At 35.5% G+C, this 16,993-nt stretch overlaps 1 protein-coding gene across 3 annotated transcripts in view; it reads right to left on the reverse strand.

Moving 5' to 3' along the window:
• Positions 1–16,993, reverse strand: part of CFAP70 (cilia and flagella associated protein 70) — a 100,556-nt gene that overhangs the window by 32,462 nt on the left and 51,101 nt on the right. For all 3 annotated transcript variants that reach the window (XM_043598030.1, XM_043598029.1, XM_043598028.1), the window contains exons 15-20: positions 16,671–16,865; positions 15,056–15,187; positions 9,686–9,811; positions 4,061–4,194; positions 3,824–3,939; positions 3,404–3,625 (exon numbers count right to left, since the gene is read on the reverse strand). In XM_043598030.1, the coding sequence (XP_043453965.1) occupies positions 3,404–3,625; positions 3,824–3,939; positions 4,061–4,194; positions 9,686–9,811; positions 15,056–15,187; positions 16,671–16,865 (925 nt within the window). The remainder of the gene's footprint in view (positions 1–3,403; positions 3,626–3,823; positions 3,940–4,060; positions 4,195–9,685; positions 9,812–15,055; positions 15,188–16,670; positions 16,866–16,993) is intronic.

A 16,993-nucleotide genomic window follows, 5' to 3' on the forward strand; every position in this document is an offset into this window, starting at 1 on the left:
TGTTACATCATTGAATGAAGAGTTAGGAAGAAATGCACAATAGCATACCATTATGTAATATTTCTACATATGAATACAATTAGATATAAATAATTTCAACAGTGTAGATGATAGTAAAATAATAAAGAAGTAATAAGTTTTGAATATTAGCTTTTTTGGGTAGTTTTTGTTGTTGTCTTCATTTTACATGGAGCTTTATATTTTAAGACTTCACGTAAGTGCTCACAATTGCTACTTGTAAGGATTTTTTAACTCTTTATTTTGAAATAATTATAGATGCAAAGGAAGTTGCAAATACAGAGCATGTAGTTCCAATGTACCTTTACCAGCCTCTCTTCAATGGTGACATGTTACACAACTATAGTATGGTATAATATCAAAACCAGGAAATTGATACTAGTACAAAACTCTTTAGTGCACTAAAGACCTCATCTATTTTTGCCAGTTTTCATATACATTTGTGTGTGTATGTGTGTGTGTATATGTGTGTGTATGTGTATGTAGTTCTAAGCATTTTTATCCCATTTTATAGATTCTTTTAACCACTACCATAATCAAGATACACACTGTTAGGCAACAAAAGTAAAAATCAACAACTGGGGCTCTATGAAACTAAAAAGCTTCTGTACAACAAATAAAAACTTGTAAAAAAATGAAAAGGCAACCTACTGAATGGGAGAAAATATTTGCAAATCATACATCTGATAAGGCGTTAATGTTTAAAAAATATAAAGAATTCCTACAACTCAATAGCAAAGAAAACAACAATTTTATTTTAAAAATGAGCAGAGGATCTGAAAAGACATTTCTCCAAAGAAGACGTATTAGCTGGTCAACAGACACATGATAAGATGCTCAACATCACTTATCATCAGGGAAATGCCAATCATAACCACAATGAGATATCACCTCACATGTGCTAGAATGACTATTATCAAAAAGACAAGAAATAATGAGTGTTGGTGAGGATATGAAGATAAGGGAACCCTTGTGCACTGTGGTTTGGAATGTAAATTGATGCATCCACTATGGAAAACAGTATGGAGTTTCCTCAAAAAATTAAAACTAGAAATACCCATATGATCCAACAATTCCACTTCTGGCTTATCCATAGGAATGAAAATAAGAACTTGAAGAGATATATATACCTTCTCATGTTCATTGCAGAATTATTTATAGTAGTCAAGACATGAAAGCCACCTAGGTATCCATCAATGGATGAATGGACAAAGAAAATGTGGTATACAATGGAATATTATTCAGCCATCAAAAAGAATGAAATATTGCCATTTGTAACAACATGGATGCATCATGAGGATATTATTATATAATATTAGCATAATGTTGTTATGCTATAATATCCTATATTATATATAGGTATGATATGATATAGAGAAAGACAAACCCAATATGATCTCACATGTAGAATATTAAATAAAAAAAATAAGAACACAAAAAAGAGCCTTGAAATCATAAATAGATTAGTGGTTACTAGATACAGGGTATAAGAGGTAGGTGAATTGGGTGAAGGTAGTCAAAGGGTACAAACTTCCAGTCAGAAAATAAACAAGTCAGGTAATGTACAGCATGGTGACTATAGTTAATAATACTCTATTGTATATTTGAAAGTTGTTGAGAGAGAGTAGATCTTAAAAGTTCTTATCACAAGAAAAAAATATTGTAACTGTGTGTGATGATGGATGCTGAGTAAACTTACTGTAGTGATCATTTTGCAATACATACAAATATTGAATCGTTATGTTGTATACCTGAAACTAAATAATGTTATATATCAATTATACTTTAAATTAAAAATATACAAAGAACTCTTAAAACTCAACAATAAGAAAACAAAGCCTGATTTAAAACTGGCCAAAGGGGTGCCTAGGTGGCTCAGTAGGTTGAGTGCCCGACTCTTGATTTCAGCTCAGGTCATGATTCCAGGATCGTGGGATCAAGTCCCACATCAGGCTCCATGCTGAATGTGGAGCCTGCTTAAGATTCTCTCTCTTGTGCTCTCCCTCTGCCCCTCTCCCCTGATCTCATTCTCTCTCTCTAAAATCAAAAAGTAAAAACAAAAAAAATGGCCAAAGACCTTAATATGCACCTCACCAAAGAAGATATACAAATGGCACATAAGCATATGATAAGATACTCCTCATCAAATGTCATTAAGAATGTTAATAAAAAGAGAGACTACACATGGGTAGGGGAAAGGAGTATATGAAAAATCTCTAACCCTTCCTTTCAACTTTGTTATGAACCTAAAACTCCTCTAAAAAATAAGTCTATTAAAAAATAATTGATTAATATAAAAAAATTAAATAAAATTTAAAAACCTAGATGAAATAGATGAATTCCTAGAAAGTATAAAATACCATGAATAACACAATAAGAAATACAGAACACAAATACATTAAATATTAAGAAAATGAAAGGGTAGACACCTTCTCCTGCAAAAAACAAACAAAAAAACCCACCCAGGCTCTTGTTGTTTTATGGTTGAGTTCTGTCAAACTTTCAAGTCAAAATCAATTCCAATCATGTATAAGTTGATAAATAATATATATGTTGGTAAAGAATAAATCAGAAAATTCTAGAAATTTCCTAGAATTCTAAAATTTTAGACATGCAAAGTCACTGATGGTGACAGAGAGATGCTTGGTGGTTGTTTGGAAATGGGTACAAGAGAAAGAGATTCAAATGGGCACAAGGAGAGTTTTGGAGATTTGGGATATGTTCATTACCTTGATTGTGGTGATGTTTTCATGGGTGTGTTCATATGTCAAACATATCAAATTGTATGTGTTAAATATGTGCAGTTTATGAATGTCCATTACATCTCAGACAAACTGTTAAAAATACATGCACACAAAATAATAATGCGCAACAACATATAAACAAAATACCATATGCAAGAAACACATAAACAAAAACCCGCATATTAAATTAAACACATTAGAATGATTGATTCTCTAAAATGGAGGAAAGGAGAATGGCAATGAAGGACAGGGAAAAAAGGGTGTGTGTGTGTGTGTGTGTGTGTGTGTGTGTGTGTGTAAATAAATAAATAAACTTAAGAACCACAAGAGAGGGATTGAGAGTGTTGGAAAAGAAAGTGATGGGATAATGAAAGAAATTTACTCTGCTACGATGATACCTTTTTTATGCATACACAGAGAAAGTAAATTCTCTAAGATTCAAAAACCTGAATAGCAACAGTGAAAACTTCACACTTGCAAACATATGAATGAGGAAATATTTAGAAAGAGTCTTTCTTGGTGTACCTGGGACAACTCAAAACTCCATCTACTAACTCATTTAACAAATATTTGCCAGCTCCTATTCATAAGGCCACTAATTTTCCTAATAGCCACTCATCATCTCCGTTTCCTGGTCCTACCTGCTGCCGCTTCCACCGTCATTGCTGTTGCAGAACCATTAGTGATTCCCCAAGGGCCTAAACTGGATTCTACTTTCCCTCCTTCTTCAATGTACTCTACAGTACCAGTGCCCCTCTGCTTCGCTACTTGTGCCTGAAGCATTCGTGCCTGAAGTTGTTTGAAGGCTTCATGAAATGCCATTTCCATTCGAATATCATTGTTTTGAATTTCATAGTACAAACCTGAAGAAAGAAAAATGCTAAAATAAATGTGACTGGTTTTCTACCACCATATACTAAAGAATTGCAACATTTCACTTGTCTTTCCAATTTTTTTACCAAAGGTTAAGAACTACATGATGAGTTATTAGAGAATGAAAAGAGAAAGGGAGAATCTTATAATGGAAAAAAACACATTGATATCACAGGAAAATACCATACCAAGTAAAGTCCAGGCTACAACATTTGTTGGTTCCAAGCAAGTAGCATCCTCAAAGAAAATTTCTGCCTGCTCATAGTTCTCCATCAAGACAGCCAGGACACCACACAGCAACAGGCTGAGAAGAGACCAGCAACGTGATTAACAACATGGTCCCGTGTCACAGTCATGGAACCAAGAAAATTTCATACAGAAGCTTATCTGCTCCTACTCATTCTTCACTTATCTTCCACCCGTACCTGTGGATATGATTCTGGTTGAGGGAAAGGGCTCTCCGAAAACACTCCTGTGCTTTGATGTTGTCCTCAGTTAGGAGGCAGAAGGCACCGTAGTCCAGCCAGTGTTCCAAGTTCTGGGGCTCACGGGCCAACCTCTATCACATGAAGCATTAGGAGGACCAAGATTATTGCACAGTATGTCATATTTTTATGCACATAAAACCACAAATACCATAAGTTTTATGAAAGCATAAACTGTCATTTTTTGTTTACCACTGATTTCTGAATGTCTAGCACAGTCACTGTTCTGGCTTATAATATGTGGTGAATAAATATTGGAATGATTTAAAAATTAAATTTTCAACTCATTCCTTCCTAGTGTCAATGTTCTGGTTACCATAAGCTTATCCAATTACTTGGAAACCTAGATTCATTTTACAGTTCATTTTAAAGATTCATCTATCATCATTTTTGTCATAGTCTTGAGATGGCAAATATAAATTTAAGTACAAATATGAAAAAGAAGCATCTCATAATAAGTGAAAACTACAAAATACTGTTGAAACAATTAAAGGTGACATAAATAAATAGAAACACATCCAATGTCCATAGACTGAAAGACTTAATATTATTAAGATGTCAATACTGTCCAAAGAAATTTACAGATTCAATATAATCTCTATCAAAATCCCAATGATATTTTTGCAGTAATGGAAAAACCCATCCTAAAATTTACATGGAATCTCCAGGAACCCTGAATAGTTAAAACAAACTTGAAAAAGAACAAAACTGGAGGACTCATACTTCCTGATTTCAAAACTTACAAAACTATATAATCTGTGTGGTACTGGTATCAAGACAAATATATAGAACAATGGGATAGAATAGAGAGCTCAGAAATAAATCCTCACATTTATGGTTAAAGATTTTTGACAAAGGGGCCGAGACCATCCAATAGGTAAGGACAGGTTTTTTAAAAAAATATAATTTATTGACAAATTGGTTTCCATACAACACCCAGTGCTCATCTCAACAAGTGCCCTCCTCAATGCCCATCACCCACTTTCCCCTCTCCCCCACCTCCAACAACCCTCAGTTTGTTCTTAGTATCCAAGAGTCTCCTATGGTTTGCCTCCCTCCCTCTCTGTAACTTTTTCCCCCCATCTCCCTCCCCCATTGACTTCTATTAAGTTTCTCAGGATCACCTATGAGTGAAAACATATGGAATCTGACTTTCTCTGACTGACTTATTTCACTTAGCATAATACCTTGCAGTTCCATCCACGTGGCTGCAAATGGCCAGATTTCATTCTTTCTCATTGCCATGTAGTATTCCGTTGTATATATAAACCACATCTTATTTATCCATTCATCAGTTGATGGACATTTAGGCTCTTTCCATAATTTGGCTATTGTTGAAAGTGCTACTATAAACATTGGGGTACATGTGCCCCTATGCATCAGCACTCCTGTATCCCTTGGATAAATTCCTAGCAGTGCTATTGCTGGGTCATAGGGTAGTTCTTTTTTTAATTTTTGAGGAACCTCCACACTGTTTTCCAGAGCGGCTGCAAGGGACACACTTTTCAACAAACAGTGCTAGGAAAACTGGATATCTGCATCCCCATGCAAAAGAATGAACTTGGACCCTTACTTAACACCATATATAAAAATTAATTCAAAATGGATCAAAGACCTAAATATTAATGTCTAAAACTATAACAACTATAACACTTTGAGAAGAAAATATGTCACAATAGCTTCATGATTCTGGACTTGGCAATGATTTCTTAGATATGACACCAAAGGCACAGGAAACAAAAGAAAAAACAGACAAATTGAACTTCATCAAAAACTTTTAAAAAACTTTTGTACATCAGGGGCACCTGGGTGGCTCAGTCAGTTAAGCATCTGAATTGGGCTCAGATCATGATCTCATGGTTTGTGGGTTCAAGCTCCCCATTGGGCTCTGTGCTAAAAGCTCAGAGCCTGGATCCTATTTCAGCTTCTGTCTGTCTGTCTGTCTGTCTCTCTCTCTCTCTCTCTCTGCCCCTCCCTGCTCATGCTCTGTCTTCTCTCTCAAAAATAAACATTAAATTTTTTTTAATTAAAAAAAACATTTTGTACATCAAAAGAAACTATCAACAGAGTAAAGAGGTAACTCATAGAATGGGAGAAAATATTTGCAAATCATATATCTGGTAAGGGGTTAATATTCAGGATATATAAAGAACTACTAAAACTCAACACCAAAAAGTTAAACAACCTGACTCAATAATAGGCAAAGGACTTGAATAGACATTTCTCTGAAGATCTACACATGGCCAAAATACATAGAAGATGCTCAACATTACTAATCATTAGGGAATCAAACCACAATGAAATACCACCTCATACCCATTAAGAGAGCCAGGGTCAAGAAAACAGAAAATAACAATTGTTGAGGATGCAGAGAAATTAGAACTCTTGTAAACAGCGGGAATGTAAAAATGGTGCAGCCACTTTGTAAAACAGATGGTTGTTCCTCAAAAAATTAAAAATAGAATTACCATGTGATACAGCAATCCCACTTCTGTATATATACCCACAAGAATTGAAAGCAGAGTTTCAGAGATATTTGTACATCCATGTTCAAAGCAACAATATTCATAATAGCTAAAAAGTATAAGCAACCCAAGTGCCCACTGACAGATGAATGGATAAGCAAAATATGGTATATACATACAATGGAATATTAGCTAGCTTTAAAAAGGAAGAAAATGCTGACAGATGTTACAACATGGATGAACTTTGAGAACATATGCAAAGTGAAATAAGGACATAAAGACATAACATATGATTTATATAGATTGATGTTTTGAAGTTGTTATAGTCTGAATATTCCTCTGTCAATTAATTTAGAACATTAATTCCAAAAAATCTGGAACATATTTTCCTACTAAAAAATTATAAATGTGAAAAGATGTTCAAAATAACTTGATATTTGAGAAATGCAAAATAAAACCACAATGAAATACCACTTCACACCCATTAGAATGGCTATAATTGTTTAAAAGATGTATAATAATAAGAATTAGTGAGAATATGAAAAAAATGGAACCCTCATCTATTGCTAGTGGGAATATAAAAGAGTACAACCTTTTGGAAAACAGTTTTGCATTTCCTCAAAAAGTTAAGCATAGAGTTACCATATGATCTAGTAATTCCACTCCTAGGTATACACCCAAGAGAACTAAAAACATATGTCCATATTAAACTTAAACAATAAATGAATGTTTATAGCAGCATTATCCATAATAGTCAAAAAGTGGATATTAGTCAAATACCCATCACCTAATGGACAAATAAACAAAATGTGCTCTATCTATACAATGGAATGTTACTGAGCCATAAAAAGGAATAAAATACTAATACATACTATGACATGAATGACCTTTAAAGACATGCTATTTTATAACTGGCAGTTTGTACCTATTGATCCCCTTCACCTGTTTTGCCCATTCCCCCACCCCCACACAACTGAACACCAAAAAAACAAATAATATGATTAAAAATGGACAGAGGACCTGAATATATATTTTTTGAAAGAAGATGTACAGATGTCCAGCAGATGCTTGAAAAGATGCTCAACATCACTCATCTTCGGGGAAATGAAAATAGAATAGCTAGTGTCAAAAAGACAAAAAATAACAAGTATTGGCAAGGATGTAGAGAAAAAGGAACCCTTGTGCACTGTTGATGGGAATGTAGATTGGCATAGCCACTATGGAAAACAGCAGGGAGGTTCCTCAGAAGATTAAAAATAAAAATATCATAGAACCCAGTAATTACACTTCTGGGTATTCACCCAAAGAAAACCAAAACACTAATTTGAAAACATATGCACCCCTATGTTTATTGCAACATTATTTACAATAGCCAAGATATGGAAGCAACCTAAGTGTCTATCAATAGCTGAATGGATAAAGAAAACGTGGTGTGTGTGTGTGTGTGTGTGTGTGTGTGTGTGTGTGTAATGGAATATTATTCAGCCATAAAAAAGAATGAAATCTTGTCATTTGCAACAACATGGATGGGCCTAGAAGGCACTACGCTAAGACAAATAAATCAGACAGAAAAAGACAAATTCTATATTTCATTTATATGTAGAATCTAAAAACAAAGCAAAACAAACAGCAAAAAAACCCAGAAACAGATTCATAAATATAGAAAATTGGTAGTTGTCAGAGGAGGAGTGGGAGGATGGGTGAAATAGGTGAAGGGGATTAAGACATACAGACTGCCAGTCATAAAATAAATAAGTCATGGGAATGAGAAGTACAGCACAGGGAATGTAGGCAATAATGTCATAATAACTCGTATGGTGACCAATGGTAGCTATGCTTATTGTGGTAAGCATTTTGTAATATATATAATTGTCAAATCGCTATATTGTACACCTGAAAGTGTTGAATACAAAATTGTATTCAACTATAGTTCAATTTAAAAAAAGAATATCATATAAATGACACCATACAGTATGTAACCTTTTGACAGTGTCTTCTTTCACTCAGTATAATGCCTTTGAAATTCATGCAAGTTGTTGTATTAGTAATACATTTCTTTTATTGCTGAATAGATTATATGGATAAGCCATAGTTTATTTAGTCACCCTTTAAAGAACATTTGGGTTGCTTCTGTTTGAGCAATTATGAATAAAGTTTCTGTAAGCATTCATGTACATAAGATTTTACTTCTTTAAGGTAAATATCCAGGAGTAGGTCATATGGTGAATGTATAAGACACTGCCAAACTATTTTCCAGAATGACGTTATCATTGTGCATTTCCTCTGACAAAGTATGATGGTTCCAGTTGCTTTGTATCCTCATTAGCACCTTGTATTGTCAGCATTTTCACTGTAGTTACTCTAATAAGTTGTAGTGGCATCTTATTGTGGTTTTAATTTGCATTCCACAATAGCTACTTATGTTGAATATCTTTTCATGTTCTTATTTATCATATTTAGTGAAATATCTGTTCAAATCTCTTGCCCATTTTTATTTAGTTGTTTTCTATTGTTGAATTTTAAGAGTTCTTAATATTCTGGATACAAATAAATCCTTTGTCAGATATATGTCTTGCAGATATTTTCTCCTTTTCTTTCTCTTAATAGTGTCTTTTACAGACCACACATTTTTAATTTTGATGAAGTTCCATTTATCATATTTTTCTTTTATGTATCATGCTTTGGTGTCATGTCCAAGAACTCTTTACCTAACTCCAGATCATGAAGACCTTCTCCTTTGTTTTCTTCTAAAATATTTATCGTTTTATGGTTTAGATTCAGATGTGTGGTCCATTTTAAGTTGATTTTTTACAATGTTTGAGGTTTAAGTCAAAGTTCATTTTTTGCATATGGATGACCAGTGATTCTAAAGCCATTTCTTTGAAAAGACTGTCCTTTCTCCATTGAATTTCTTTTACATCTATGTCAAAAATGTAGTGGCCTTATTTGTGTGGACATATTTATAGACTCTATTTTATTGATTTATGTGTCTGTCCTCTCATCAGTCCTGATGGGTTTTAAATAATTAAAAACTGCTATTTGTTATACCCATATTACACAAATAATAGTAATAACAACTACTGGAAAGACCTTTAATTACCTCTTCATAATACACTGCTGCCATTTCAAAGTTCTCATTCACTTCTGCTTCAAATGCGAAGAGTCGAAGCTGTTCATTGCTTGTATAAATGGTTGAAAGCGCGTGTTGGACATCATCTGGCATGGTCTGTCAACATCAAGATGTTAGTTAGACAAAACAAAGCAATTACAAGTAGAGAGTCTTATAAGAATAAACTAGATGGGAGACCTCAGTCACGAGGTTGAAAATGACATTGGAGTTTCTTATAGTTCAATATAGTAAGAGAGTAAGAGTGAACCAAGAGAGACATATCAGGGATGAAAGAGAAGGTCAGGTATATGAATACCAACAATCTAAGCTCATGGAAGTGAGTAAAAATTAATTAGAACAGAGATCTCCTCCTCAGCACTTAGGGCAGTCAAAATCCTTAAGTAAGCCTCCTTTGACCTCAAACAGCTTCCTTAATTTTCTCTTGTGTATGGGATGAATATTATCATTTTTAGGTGCCATGACATGAAAAAGGTTGGTAAGCACTAGCTAGAATCTTCAAACATCAAAAAAATAGGAGACTAAGGATAAAGCTTTGGAAGTTACCTTTGCACATTCCGTGGGATATATAAATATATCCCCAAAAGGAAACATTTTAGAAATAGCCAGAAAGGTAGGGAAAAACCCAGAAAAATATTATGTCCTATATACCATCCAGGAAAGCAGTTATAGTATAATAAGTAATCTCCAGGATCAGAAGCTACTGCCAAGGAAGACCTCCAATTCTTTAGAATTTAGAAGTAAAAAAATTATCAGTGACATTAACAAGTAGAGTTGCTAAGGGATATAGAGAGTAAAGCTTAATTTGAGATGGGCCAAAGAGAGCTCCTGGTTACAGATTATGTCTCTGTTCTTTGTTCTTTTTGATTTTGATGATCTTGACCTCCAAATTCCTCCAGCAACATACTACAGTGCCTAAACCAGAAATACTCTACCTCTAATATCCTGTTCCAAGAACCTATGTTATAAGCCTTCAATCTTTTTGTCACTTAATCCCCTTAAAACTACTCTCTGACTTTATTTCCCTCATTTCTAATATACCTGTCTTTTCCCAACTGTGTAATACCGGGCCTCATGGCCATCCACTCATACTACTCTTACCAGCAAACTCAGGTCCCAGGCACCTTGTCCTTTGCCTGCACTTGGCCTGAAAATTCCCAAATTAAAACAGTCCTACAGGAGCTGCTGATTGGTCCAGAGGAAGACTGCATACACACCGAAATCTCTGAGCTGCCACAGATTCTTTGGCATTCAGTCTTAGCTAAAGGCCTTTCATACTCAGTAATCTATGTATTTGTCCTTGTTTAGCAACACATTCCATAATACTATGATGCAGTGTCTAAATTTTCTTTCTTCAAGCTTTTCATTCAACCCTTACTCCCTTCATTGTCCAGTAAACACATTACTTCGCAGAGGAAATGGAAATCATCGGGCCAGGGATACCTCAGCTTTTGAACACCATACTGATATAGTTGATTTCTGTATCCACTGTATCTCTTTACTTTCAGTCTGAAGAAGCATCACATCCTTCTCTGTTGCAAGACTAATCTTTCCATCTAACTTCTTGATTCTTTCCCATTTGTATATACCCTGGGTTTGCCATCAATTATTCTCTCTTTCCTTCTATTTTTAATTTCTCCCAGTCTGCTGACTCCTTCTCCCAAACCGATGGACATGCTAAAGGCATTTCTAGCTTAAAATGAAAACCTTGATAATTTCTGGCTACTATTTTCCTACTTCTTCCTTTTATCTTCCAACTTCTTTTTCCAGTTTATTTATTTATTTTCAGAGAGAGAGAGAGAGAGAGAGAGAGAGAGTGCACAATCAGGAGAGGGGAAGAAAATAGAAGGAGAGAGAGAGAGAATCTTAAGCAGAGAGAGATCTGACATGGGGCTTGATCTCAGGAACCTTGAGATCATGACCTGAGCTGAAATCAGGAGTCGGACACTCAACCAAGTGAGCCACCCAGGTGTCCCCCAGCTTCCTGAATTTATATTTATCTGTTTCCTAAGCACTCATTTACTCCACAATTCATTATAATTTGAATCCTCTCCATTAGTCCAATGATACTGCTATGTAAAAGTTAATAACCTCCTTATTTTCAGATCCAATGAAAACTTTTCAAATTTTGTTTTTCTTTTTCTCCAGTTTTATTCAGATATAACTGTCGTGCATCACTGTGTAAGTTTAAGGCACATAGCTTAATGGTTTGACTGACATATATTGTAAAATAATTACCATAGTAAGTTTAGTTAGCATCTATCATCTCACATGGACACAATAAAAAGAAAAAAAATTTCTTGTGGTAAGAACTCTTAGGATTTACTCTCCTAACAAGTTACAAATATATTAAACAACAGTGTTAGCTATAGTCATCATGCTGTACATCATATCCCTGGTGCTTGTTTATCTTGTAACTTGAAGTTTGTATCTTTTGACCGCCTCGTTCCAATTTCCCCTTCCCATTCCCCAGCTTTTGCTTTTCATAACTCCTAGGAATATTTGACAATGTTGACTACTTTTTCTTCTTAAAATTCTCTTCCCTTAGCTTTTGTGACACCACTGTCTTCTGGTTCTTTTGCTCTTTTAACAATTCACTTATCTCCTTAATTAATTCTTTTATTCATCCATCCCTTAAATGTTGGTATTTCTATAGTGTTCTACCACCAGCTTGCTTCTCTCTCTACTTATGTTTTCCTCAGCAGCTCCATCTATAACCATAGTTTAACTAGCATCTACAAGTATATCTTGTTTTATTGAGCTTCAAAGATATTGCTTTTTTTATTTTTATTTTTTTTACAAATTGAAGGTTCATGGCAACTCTGTGTCAAGCAGGTCTGTTGGTACCATTTTCCAATAGCGTTTGCTTACTTGTCTCTGTGTCACATTTTGGTACTTCTCACAATATTTTAAGCTTTTTTATTGTTAATTATATTTGTTACGGTGATCTGTAATCAGTGACTAGGACTCAGTGAAAGCTCAGATGATGGTTAGCATTTTTTAGCAATAAAGTTTTTAGGTTTTGTTTTTGTTTTTGTTTCTGTTTTAGAGAGAGAGTGTGTGTGAGCTGGGGAGAGGGCCAGAAGGAGAGAGAGAATCTTAAGCAGGCTCCACACTCGGTGTGGAGTCTGACACAGGGCTCAATCCCATGACCCTGGGATCATGACCTGAGCAGAAATCAAGAGTTGGACACTCAACTGACTGAGCCACCCAAATACCCAGCAATAAACTATTTTTTTAAGTTTTTTTTAATGTTTATTTATTTTTGAGAGAGAGTGAGACAGAGTGTGAGCAGGGGAGGGCCAGAGAGAGGGAGACACAAAATCGGAAGCAGGCTCCAGGCTCTGAGCTGTCAGCACAGAGCCCGACGTGGGGCTCGAACTCATGGACTGTGAGATCATGACCTGGGCTGAAGTTGGACGCCCAACCGACTGAGCCACCCAGGCACCCCTAAACTATTTTTTAATTAAGGTATGTACATTGTTTTTCTAGACATAATGCCATTATTGCACATGTAATAGAGTATAGTATAGTGTAAATATAACTTGTATATGCACTAAGAAACCACAAAATTAATTTGACTCACTTTATTTTGATATTTGCTTTATTACGGTGGTCTAGAATCAAATCTTCAGTACCTCCAAGGTATGCCTATATGCACTTATGGCTCCCCAAATCTCATCTCCAGCTCAGATCTCACTCTTGAGAAAAATCCCACAAGAGCTAATATTCAAAAGTAATTTCAATATCACCTACCTCCCACTAAATCTGCTTGTGTTGTATTTCTTGTCCCACTTACTGGTACTACCCTGCTACCCAGTCATTGAGCCTTAAACTTAATCTTTGCCCCCTTTTCCTACTTACTATGTAATAACCAGTTAACATCACCAGTTTCACTGCATCTAACCCAACTGACACACTGTTATCAGTGTTTTTCATAAAATGTAGATTTGATCATACTACTCCCCAGTGTAAAATAATTACATTTATTGCTTCCAAAATGCTAATAATAGAAAAGGCAAAACTTCTTTCTGTGGCATACAAGGTCTCCATCCATATTCCCAACTCCCCTACTAGGAACTTACTGATCCCTGGCTTCACCTCCTGCTTCTCTGTTCCTTAACCAGTTTAGCATCCGTTCCCGAACTATATGCAGTTTCTGTGTATCCCATATGCTTCCAAGCTTCCAAGCTTTTGTGATGTTACCTATGACTCAAATACTCTGAATCCTCCACCTTGAGAATTTTTTAGCCTTCAAGCTCAAGCCACAGCTCTTCTGTGAATCCTTTCCTGACAGGTCTCAGGGCAGAGTTGATTACTTTTTATTTAGGCATCTCCTAATCTGCTTTACCATGGACACATCCCTTCAAGTATTGACCTCACCCTGCTACACTTATTTGTATTTTATGTCTCTCTCGTCTACTAGACAGGGATTCCTTGGAGGCATAAGGCAACAGTAATTACCACCTAATGTTCAATTTTCAAAGCAATTCATCCAAGTCATCTGTGCCCAAGGCAGGATTGTTCTCTTAATGCTAGCTAGGATACTGGACATTCCTCACCTTCCTCTTCCAGAAAGGCTAGACAAGTTGAAAGAAAAAATGATGGTGACAGAGAAGAAAATCAAGTGAAGGAAAGAACAAACAGAATAGAGGGTTTGAGGAAGCATAGCTGCTTAGCGACTACCAACAGGACAAAAAGACTTTGGTTTTTGTCATAGTTTTCAAATAAACCACAACTGTATACATTTAAAAATGAGCAAATAAAGGCAATATGCAAGCTGTGCAAATACAGATATAAACAGATAAATGGGAGGAGGGGGGCACCTGGGTGGCTCAGTCAGTTAAATGGTCAACTCTTGATTTTGGTTCAGGTCATGATTGCACGGTTGTGGGATCAAGTCCTGTGTTGGACTCCCCGCTGAGCGTGGAGCCTGCTTGGAATTCTCTCTCTCCCTCTCTCTGCCCATCCTCCCCACAAAATAAACAGATAAACTTAAAAAAAAAAAACAGACAAATGGGAGAAGAACAGGCTACCTGTCCAATGAAAAGGCATGTTTGAAGCATCATTGTCATATAGGTCCAATATCTGAAATCTCATAATGTTTCTTGGTTTTGATTGCCAATATCAGAGAACAAACTGAGAATTACACACATTCACAGAATAAATAAAATGATGATTTTTGTTTTACAATTTGCATTAGCCGATTTTATTTATTGTTTTAATCGATCACATTTCTGTTTGCTGAATTAAGGAAGAAAGGAATCAAGGAAGGAGGGAATCATTCAGAGACTTTGATGCCTTAAAGAGAAAAGGAAGGGCTCTCAGTTATTGATCACCTACCTGGTTTAAGGCCACATGCATCTGATCCACCAAGAACACATAGAGCTCACTAATAAATGTCTGCAGTTCCTCCTGACTTTCAAATGATGTTGTCTTCAAATACTTCTCTCTCACAATCTTTACTACAGCATGCTGTAAGAGGTACAGATCACCCATTTGATAACAGAGTCCAGTACCATGCTGACAACACAGGCCTCCCTTGAGCATCTGGTCTAAGGCTCATCAGAACTTCAGAAGATGATTGGTTTCTCCCTTGGTGACTGATAAGAGTGTCAGCTCTGATTTTCCTCTGATTTTCGACATACTCTGCATAACTTCTTTTCTTAACGTCATCACTAATATAGTCAATGTAGAACTCATATCATGTGAAGAGAGTTATAAGGCTAAAGAAGACCTCAGCATTAGGTTTATGTATTACATCTCTCATCATGGCCACATGATACAAGAGAAAAAGGCCTGATTTGACAGTCTAGAGAATGGAATTCTGGTTCTAATCCTGCCACTGTACAACCTCAAAAATTACAGTTAGTACCTCATTTTCCTCATTTGTTATATGGATGTGTGTTTCTGGTATTATTATCTTACTTCAGAAGATGATTGAGAAGCCAAAGAAAGATAACAGGTAGGTGGTGAAGCTTAAAATGCTGTACAAATAACATATTGCTATAGCCATGACAGCTTTTATTCCCCTTAAGTTAATGTTATTGTCAGGTTTTGTACTAAGCAGTTTCCATGCATTATATTATTTAATTCTCATAATGAACCCATGTGATAATATTAGTATTATCCCTTATTGTTAGGCAAAGAAATTGAAGCTCAAAGAGATAAAGTCACCATCCAGCTAGTAATGGCAGAACCAGGAATTAAACTAAGTTGTAATCATGCCATCTACTGAGAAGAGTGTTTTGCCTCCATCAGCATCAGTGTTTTTCACTTTATTATTTCCATGTGCTTTCTTTTTATCTGTTTAGTACAGGACAGGACACACAGTAAATGTGTTCAGAGAGGCAATCCAGTATAGCAGTTAAGAGTATGAGTTCTGGAGCAAGATTGCCTAAATTTAAGCCCCATCTTTAACCTTTACTATCTCTGTGATCTTAAGGAAATTACTTAACCAATTAATATTGCATTTCTCCATCTGTAAAATGAGGAATATCTACCTCATAGGGTTGTTGTGAGGATTAAATTAGTAAAATTTGAAGCATTTAAAAATTTGTCTGGTGTAAGCAAACACTCAATAAATGTTAGCCATTATTATTTGGGAAATTATTATTAAGTAAATATTTCTCAAATCTTAGTGATTGTGTGGACGATGGAAAGGTTGGCAATGGGAGACAGAGTAGTCATGGAATCAGTAACATGTACAAAGTTTCATCCCTGCAACATGAAACCTGTCTCAAAACTTGGCCCCCTCAAGTAAAGACTTAGTTTCTTAAAAGCTCACACTTGGAATGGATACTGAACCATTCCAAGGCTTTGCACAAGTAGAGTTTGTGGCATTCTATCATAAGGCACATTGCTAGCAAGAATGTGGAAGCATAGCTGGACAACTATAATTAAGAATGTAGAGAAGATGCTTCATAAAAATCCATGGAATAATTAAATGAATGTTTACCTTGAGTTGTTCTTTGAAAGCAAAGTATTTTCCAGAGCAGTTAAGTTCATAGTTGAGCTGGCACTTCTGTTCCTCTAGGGTTTCACTATCCATATCACTCCCTAGTTTGGCCACCTGTTTTCCAAACATCCTGTGATACTCATCCAGAATGGCTCTAGAAATATTTTTGATCTGCATGTGGTAGTCACTCACCGCCTAGGAAAATACAAAATGTCTGGAAAGAGGCTTCAGAGAGATCAAGATGTGTAATGGAAGTCTGAAAGTGGATTGGGTTTTACATTCAATACTGCTTTAGGTACAAATTGCCCTTTTCAGCTCAGAGA

This window comes from Prionailurus bengalensis, chromosome D2, assembly GCF_016509475.1.
Source record: "Prionailurus bengalensis isolate Pbe53 chromosome D2, Fcat_Pben_1.1_paternal_pri, whole genome shotgun sequence".
Lineage (NCBI taxonomy): Eukaryota > Metazoa > Chordata > Mammalia > Carnivora > Felidae > Prionailurus > Prionailurus bengalensis.